The sequence below is a fragment of the Podarcis muralis genome, chromosome 3, assembly GCF_964188315.1.
Source record: "Podarcis muralis chromosome 3, rPodMur119.hap1.1, whole genome shotgun sequence".
Lineage (NCBI taxonomy): Eukaryota > Metazoa > Chordata > Lepidosauria > Squamata > Lacertidae > Podarcis > Podarcis muralis.
Genome location: NC_135657.1, coordinates 52,561,502 through 52,570,133, shown reverse-complemented (window position 1 = coordinate 52,570,133; position 8,632 = coordinate 52,561,502). Strand labels below are relative to the sequence as shown.

General features: G+C 40.6%; 1 protein-coding gene across 1 annotated transcript in view; it reads right to left on the bottom strand.

Moving 5' to 3' along the window:
* Nucleotides 1-834: 834 nt before the first annotated feature.
* PLG (plasminogen) overlaps nucleotides 835-8,632 on the bottom strand; it is a 30,811-nt gene continuing 23,013 nt past the window's right edge. Inside the window, exons 13-19 of the mRNA XM_028723838.2 lie at nucleotides 8,266-8,359; nucleotides 7,200-7,320; nucleotides 5,622-5,699; nucleotides 4,866-5,006; nucleotides 3,327-3,433; nucleotides 2,724-2,869; nucleotides 835-1,105 (exon numbers count right to left, since the gene is read on the bottom strand). Coding sequence (XP_028579671.2) covers nucleotides 944-1,105; nucleotides 2,724-2,869; nucleotides 3,327-3,433; nucleotides 4,866-5,006; nucleotides 5,622-5,699; nucleotides 7,200-7,320; nucleotides 8,266-8,359 — 849 coding nt within the window. The 3' untranslated portion in view covers nucleotides 835-943. The remainder of the gene's footprint in view (nucleotides 1,106-2,723; nucleotides 2,870-3,326; nucleotides 3,434-4,865; nucleotides 5,007-5,621; nucleotides 5,700-7,199; nucleotides 7,321-8,265; nucleotides 8,360-8,632) is intronic.

Sequence of the window (8,632 nt, the reverse complement as noted above, 5' to 3'; positions counted from 1 at the left end):
ACAGGAAATGCACTGAAGGAATCCACAACACTGTGATAAATAACAAGAAAAATATAGCCATTCAAATACTCCAGTGGAGCTGAATGAGAACAGGGGAAACAAATTCTTATTTCAAAGATACAATAAAAAGTATGTATATTTGTTGAGATGCCTTAAGCCTGTTATGTTAATAACTTACCCTTTGCATCTATTTGGTTTGATTTAGTTTATTTTCAAAAAAGTTTAATAAAGGTTTTAAAAAGGGGGGAAAGTGGAATAAAAATGGAACAATAAAAACAAATGAAATATACTAAAATCACTTGTTTTGCACTGCAAAGGATGCAATATGTGTAGTATGGATTGGGCCCTCCCATTACCTCAATTATGAGAGGTAACTACACATTATAAAGAGTTTCTAATCCTCACTATGTAGTCATGTGAAATAATCTATTGATAATTCATCTAATAACTGAAGGTAAAGAACCGTTAGATTTGTTTCCAGTTCAGAAAACATGAGCAAAACAAATTTAAGAACAATTCATTTCATGTTTATTTGTCATAGCTTTCAATCAAATGGTAGCAAATGGGGCTGTAGTTATGGTGACATGGGAGAACCTGCATTTTTTAAAGCCCTGAAAACTATTTGCCCCACAAATGAATCAATGCAGGCACCTTGTATGATACTAGAATGTTTTCCCCTATGGATGACGTTAGCCCTTTAAAAATGTTGCCAATTCTATTCATGGATCGCTCAAATCACATCCAGTTTGGCTTATTGTTCAAGCTTAAGCACATTGCAAATGAATTTTTGCAGCATATAAACTGTGTTGTAATGAAAGTCAGCCAGCCAATCGGTCATTTTTACAATCATGTAATTTATTTTACAACATTGCACCCTGGATCCTGTGTGTGTGTGTGATACATCTGTATATGTATGTGCTTCTTTCAACAAGAGTGAAATAATTCAGTTTTCACGCATTGTTTTTTCAATCCATGAAATAAACTGGGAAACTCGGACATAAACACCAGGCTTCATGGGCTGCGCACAGCCAAGACCCCAGGAGGTGACTCCATGAAGGATATATCTTCCTTGTTCTGCACAGACCAGAGGCCCTCCACTATCACCCTACAAATGAAAAAGGGAAATGAACAAACAGAGCAGAAATAAACATAAACATGTAATGAACAGATCTCACTAGATATGTTTTGCCTCAGACTGTGCCCACACAAGGTCATTCATATATGCAGACCCACTCGCAGCAACCCCTCCTCAGGGAGCAAGGCCTAACCTAAGAAAGGTGAATAAACTGGACAAGGCAACGTTCTGGGATTTTAAAATTGGCCATAACTTTATTGATTCCAGATGGAGGTAGGATTTGGCTTAGGAATTGGGTTGTATATCCCTCTCAGCCTCCTGGTGGGGGGCTGAGGCATGACAGAGTTGCTCATGGGATTAATGGGTCCATTGCAAGATGAAGGTCTACATGGATGCGCCCCCCCAAGCCACTGAAGGAAGCTCTGTGGCCCATCAGCCTTGGCTTTGGGACAGAGACTTCCAACCAGACCCCTCTCACGAGATACCCTGTGAACACACCTTTTCTGAGGTGGGGGGGTGAACCACCATTTCACCTCCTGCCAGATGTTAGACTAAAGGATTCCACCCCAATGCCTTATCCACCAAAGTTGTGACTATTGCTATGGGGAAGACAAAACCTGCAAACGGGGCTAATCTCCAAATATGACAACCATTACAGACCCACAGCATAGCCAGTGAATGTAGTGCCCTAGGAAGGAAGGTTAGCATACAAAACTACAATATCACTAGGTCACTAGGTCAATTCTTTATTGCAGTTCAAAGACCTAACAGCACAGTATCACTAAATAAGGGGGGGGGGAGGCAGGGTTGTTCCCCATAACAGCTAATGTCAGGAGAGCCCTAGAGCTACAATTCCAAGAGTGTAACCATCAATCCTCTCTTCCCAGGGATCACTGGGAATTGCAGATCTGTAAGGGGAACCAGGGTCTCCTAGCAACTCTTGGCACCATTATTATTATTATTATTAGTAGTAGTAGTAGTAGTAGTAGTAGTAGTAGTATACCAACCTTTGTTTGTAGATCTCAGGGCAGTACACAACATAAACAAGATAAAACAAGAACAAAAAAACCCTAAAACCAATAACCTCCGACTCCTTCCCACAAAGACATAAACTACAGTTCCCAGGATTCATTGGGGGAACCCATGACTATTTAAAGTGGCATAATACAACTTACAAATGTATTATGTGGATGGGGCCATAATGAGGGTTTGGAATGTTGAGCAGCCAAGGCTTACACAAAGCAATACCCGAATGTCCATTGTTTCTGGTGTATTGTATACCTGAAGGAGCATCTCCACCCCCATCATTCAGCCCGGACACTGAGATCCAGCTCCAAGGGCCTTCTAGCGGTTCCCTCACTGCGAGAAGAGAAGTTACAGGGAACCAGGCAGGGGGCCTTCTCGGTGGTGGCGCCCGCCTATCAGATGTCAAGGAAATAAACAACTATCTGACTTTTAGAAGACATCTGAAGGTAGCCCTGTTTAGGGAAGTTTTTAATGTTCGATGTTTTATCGCATTTTTAATATTCTTTTGGGAGCCACCCAGAGTGGCTGGGGAAACCCAGCCAGATGGGTGGGAAATGAATAAAAAATTGTTATTATTATATTATTATTATTGCCAAGTATTTCCATCACTAGACTCTCTTACCTGGCAACTGTCAGTGCCACCATCAATATTCCCAGCACAGAGTTCAGTGGTTCTGACCCTGTTGTTCAAAAATTCAGGCCGATTGCACACTTTATTTTCAATTACAGGGAAGCCAGTTTCTTTAAGAATGCTTTCTCCACCAGTTCCTTTGCGAGTAAGGGAGAAAGGAAGAAAATAAACAGACATTAAATTGTGATATAAACACTGACAGGGTTGGTGACAGGCTGTAATGATGGGTGGCAGCCTTTAATTTTCTCTTTTTATGTCCCAGTAGTGCTAGGAGAATTGCCAAGCTGGCAGGCTTTCAACACTGGACATAGCCAGTATTTGGTCCGTGTAAAAAGTGCCTGGGCAGAAATCACTGAAATGTCCAGGAAAATCTGGACAAATGGTGAATTTCATAAAAAGTAGTTCAAAAAAAAATTTTTTTTATTTTGCAAAAAAGCTCAACAACTTTTCACTTTTCGAAATATGGCAACCCTATCCATGTGTAAGAAAGTCAAAAATCAAAAGGATGGAGATTAGAATAATATAATGGAATACGGAGGGAAGACAACACAACCTTAGCTACTTTGGATACTTAGCTGCTCAAAATTTACTCACCTTTTGTATCACCCCATCCAGTAACATAACATTCTGCTCCACCTGCTACCATTGAATTGGCTGGAGGCAAACATGCCGGAATGACCTTATCGTTGATCACGGCAGGGCTGAAACAAACATTTCCAAGAGGTTTGACATTGTTCTTTTTCATCATTCCACTTACCCTGATTGCTACCAGCTGGGTTGTGAACCTTCAGGCAACTTCTTTTTTTTTAAAGGAATGCATTTCTAGAAGTCTAATGTTCCCATATGTGTCTGTCCTTATCAATGCTCGACTTTTCCCAGTCTCAGGCAAGCAAAAGTGATGGAAGTTGGAACTAACAAAGAAATATTCAATTCAAATGCTTTCCCTGTAAGCCTTACTTGTATCCTGGTCCTACACATGTTTACTTGGAAGGAAGTACTGCTCCCGAGCAAAAAGGGTTAAGCTCTGATGGTGAAGACAGATGCGATGTTTTTAGAACAACTGATCTTGTTTGGAACCTCCCTTTCAATTTTGGAAAGGCACATCTATTGCTTTTTATGCAGTCTATCCACCTAAAGCATAGGAACGTGGCGTGAGTCCAGCATTTAACTTGAAGGCATTTATTTGAATAGGGCAAGTTGCAAAGCAAACATCACACCTTGATAGCTGTTGTTTAAATATCAAGACTGATTTTACCCTTGTTATATTAGAACACTTTGAACACACATTATTTCTTCATGCAGCTGAAGCCCCAGATATGCTAGAACAGGTGTCAATTCACATTCATTGCAGCATGTCGCTGCTAAAAGAAAATCTGCAATTAGGGCCATTAGTCCTAAATGTGTACATAACACAAGGATATACTGCAGACAGATCATTATTGCTTCAACAGGTGGTTGCTTAAAACACAGAACTAGGTGGATATCATTCCATGCAAAGCAATTTGATTAAAACAAGCATTCACTGCTGTTAGTGATTTCAATCAAGTTAACATAATACTTTTTTAAAAAAACAAGAGAGAGGCATGGTCTGGTGATCTAGGGATGGGCAAATCTGTAATCTTGGTTTGTCTCAGTTTCTCATTTTTCCACTCTTAAGTTCACATTTTTGCATCAGTTTGTGATTTTAAAAAATAAGAAGTGCTCGTGAAAATGTGCACAATTTTTTTAGTGTATATTTCTTTCAATAAATACATTTTTTTAAAAAAACCAAAATCTTTTCATATGCCCAATGCCTATGCCAGACCTCTTACATCTGTGGTCAATCACCCAATTAAGCTGTGTTGTGTCAGTTCCTCCTATCCAGCTGAGGAGCAGTGAGGGTGTGGAGCCTGAACATGCAAGTGCAAATTCTATAGGAGAGCTGTGCTTTGGTTCATATATTTGTTTTGGGGAGTATGCATTGAAAAGGTTTGCATGAAAGTGTGAGCTAAATTTCTCCCTGCTCCGTACTGTGATTTGACCCTCCCCAACCACTGTGGGAGGCACTTCACACAACCATTTCAATAGCTATCACATCATAACATAAGAACTGGTCAATAAAATGACTATTAAAATTATAACACAAAGGGATACCTGCTTAGTTTCAGCAAGGCAATGTCTGCCCTATTTGGTCCTTTGAATATTTTTTCAACATCTCGCTCTTGTACAGATGGCTCAGTAGCCCTCTCCGTGTGTGCCCCAAGTGTCACTTTGTAATATGAAGGTCTTGACGACCTGCAAGAGGCAGATTCATTGTGTAAGGGCATCTCCAGATAACCAAGGCGCAGGTCTGCTCACTATGGCTGAAGAGGGCAGAATTCTTTGAAAGTTAGAGACTGGGCGACTGAAGCACATACTATGCCTCCAGCGTCAATCCAACCCACCATACAGCTATGCATTTGTCACCATCTCACACCACAGGGAGTGAAATTACAGCCAAGATGGCAGGTACAATTTGGGAGCTTATGGGCAGGTGCAAAAGTAGTAAGTTGGTCCTGCCCAGCTACAGGTAGATTAAGATGCTAGAAGCAAAACTTCTCGCTAGTGAGAAACGGGGAACAGCAGGATATAACAATCCTAGCAACTAGGAACCAGTGATTGATTCTCTTCTTCTACAACACAATTGGCCACCAGGTAATGATTACTAACCATTTATAAAAGGGGAATGTAAGAAGCTGCCTTGTACTGAGTCAATATTATCTGCATGCTTTGGGGGTGCATAAATGCCTCTAACAAAAAATAAACATGGAACAGTAAATGTGTCCAAAGAGAGTCCATTGCAACATGGCAGACCCATTGTGCTGCTTGTCTGCTCGGAGATAGTAGCACCAACACTTTGAAATGGCTTACTTCTCTAAGCAGTGGGTGGCTGTCAGAACCCACTGCGGAGCTATCAATGTGCCTCCACAGAAATGCAAATCAAAGGACCTGAAAAGAAAGTAAAGGCAGATTAGTTGTATTCCTGCTGCTCCCAGGCATTTTAACTATGAGTTTTCCCCCTGATAATTTGTTTTTATCTGTTCTACCACTTGCTGTTTCAGATCCTATTACTGTCATTATTTTACTGCATACATTGTGTTATTTTTGTTTGATTACTTCTATTTTATTAGAAAGTCTTCAGATGGGGGAAACCTTTAAAGGGAGCAATATAAATAACAGGGGTGGATGGGTGTATCCCAATTTCCCCCAAAGGCTGGCAAACAATACTGCCTTTAACTCAAGAGTGAGAAATCTGTGGCCTTCCAGATGTTACTGGATTACAGCTTTCATCATTCCAACCATTGGTGATCCTGGCAGAGGTGAATGGAATCCAACAACATCTGGAGGGTCAGAGGTTCTCCAACTTTGCTTCAACATAACACAGAATTTGTTCTGATGTGTGAACATGTACTCTCTCTCCCACAGTGATCTTATTGATAAAAATGATGAGTATAAGTGATGCCAACTAAATCATCTTTGGAGCAGACCCATTGAAATAAATGAGTTTGAGTTATAAAAGTTTGTTGGTTTTAATGGTTTCAATAACTTTTGTCCATGTGGTTTCCTTTAAGCATGCTGAAATGTTGAAGGAATTTTAGGAAAAGTCTGAAGCTTCAAACTTACTTTTCCCAAGCACATGTATATACTGTCAGATAAGCATGTTGGTTATATGAGGTTTGTTAAGTCTAATTAATGCATGAAGGGGTTAATACCATAGAGTAAGCTGTGCTGCCCACTTCCTCTCGCCTTGGGAAGAACTAGATAATCAAGCTTTTGTTCTCAGTCTACCTAAGAAGCTCAATGTGTGAAGAGGTTCTGAGCTGGTTGCTCCAGTTCAAACTGCATGGCTCTCTTCAGCCATTTCTGAGTTCCAATACTAATAATTTAGGAACTTTCACCACTTCGGAACCAAACTAAGTTTAAATGTCTGTGCAACCTTTTATGATGCTGTATGGAAAAGCACGTGAACCAGACCTTTAAAGAGTTTGTAAGTAAACCAATTTTTAACTTACCAAATGTGTGGTCTTTTCCTATGTTTGGGGAAGAGGGAAGTTTTGGAACTTACAAGGGGATATTTTAAAGGTCCAACAGCTTATATTTCCTATTTTACAATGCTGCATATTTTGTGGTTTTAAATCTCCTCTGGGGTTCTCTGACCAAAGAGTACTTACCCCAAGCTTTGATCTTGGCATCCAGGAATTATCCCCTTTATACCAATTTTTTCCTTGCACCAACGCATGCATCTTTCCCACTTCCTCACTAACACAAACACTTGAGGGACATTATGTAGCCCAGGGGTGCGGAACATTTGTTTCTGGATCCCAGCTCCCATCATGCAAGCCAGCATGGCCAATTGTCATGAATTATGGGAGTCGTAGTTCAGTAATATCTGGAGGGCCAAATGTTTCCCACCATTGGTGTAGCAGAACGGATTGTGGGTTTTAATACCTTACTCGAAGACTAATCTGCCAGGGCCAAGAATGGGGATTTGAAACACATCCACCAACAATCCGTCCAAAGCAAAGGATTGGTTTATATTTGGCTTTTCCACATTCATATTCCTCAGCAGCTGGAGAATAAATGAAAGAGACACAGAGGAAATGTGAAATATAGTAGAATGTTAGGATTATAAACACCTCAACAGGTCTTCATAATTTGGGAAACCGAGTGGTCAGATGCAAAAGTGGACAGTTGCACAGAAGAGGAAATTTCACCAGGTGTAGTTTTCATGAGAAATGCCTTCCATTACACAGCCATGAAAGGTTCACACGCCCTGTCTCGCACCTGGACACCATAATGAGACACGCTTGTATGCAATTCTGAAAACCATTAATCTCCCACAAATTCCCTGTTGAACACCATCCTGTTCTAGTTCCTACACCAACCCTAAGCCTTCATTGCTAGGGTTAAGGAAAATCCAATGAAGCCTAAATTGCCTAGTGACTAGCTGTGGAACAGCTTGAAAAGACTGGAGGTAATTCATTTCAACAACAGCAAGGACTGCTATCTTATGCAGATATCCAGTCTTCTCTTTTTCAGTGTACCTGACCTTGCTTAGAGAAATTGTTTTTTTAGTAGATGAAAAACTGTTGACTAAGAAGAGATGGTCAACAGCAATAGGTGTACAGTGAAAGCCTATGTGTGTCCACCAAGCCCCACTGAATTCGATGGGACTTACTCCCAGCAAAATGTATTTAGGATTGCAATAAAAAACAGCAACCCCATGTCAGATTCCTCGTTCTTTTCCACTAATGTCTAGTGATAGACATGTAGGACATGAAATTATCCTATCAGATGTTCCCCAACCGTGGCAGCTGTCAATAACAGAGTCAGAATAAATGGCACCATGCCAAGATGAGATCATGTTATGTGCTACCAGAGCTACACATTATGGGGAGAGGTGAGCAAAATCAAAACGAGCCTAGTTCCAGCCTAAAACAACATTGAAATAGAAACGTTTAAACACTTAACATGAAATATCACAAAGCTGACAAGTCATTACAAGCATACTTACGGCACTGGGGGACATCACAGTAGTCCCATGTTTTGCTTGGGTCTGTGGTATAGCACCAAGGGCCATTAATATCACCATCCGGATTTCTGCAATACTATGGGGGGCGGGGAGACAACAAAAACAGAACTACTCAATCTGCAATCTTTGTATGCTCATGGGTGTGACAACCTCATTCAGCCAGCGGCTAGGGCTTATGTCCTTTACTATTTTCAAAATGCAACCAAAATGAAAAATTCAGTTCCATAGAAGCTGTAAGAACGTAACTATGCTTACAGTACAGAAGCTACTTGGATTTGGTGCAGACATAAAACTGGCTCTCTAGGAACCAATTTCAGTATCTTGTTTCAAACAGTTTATGCGATAAAAT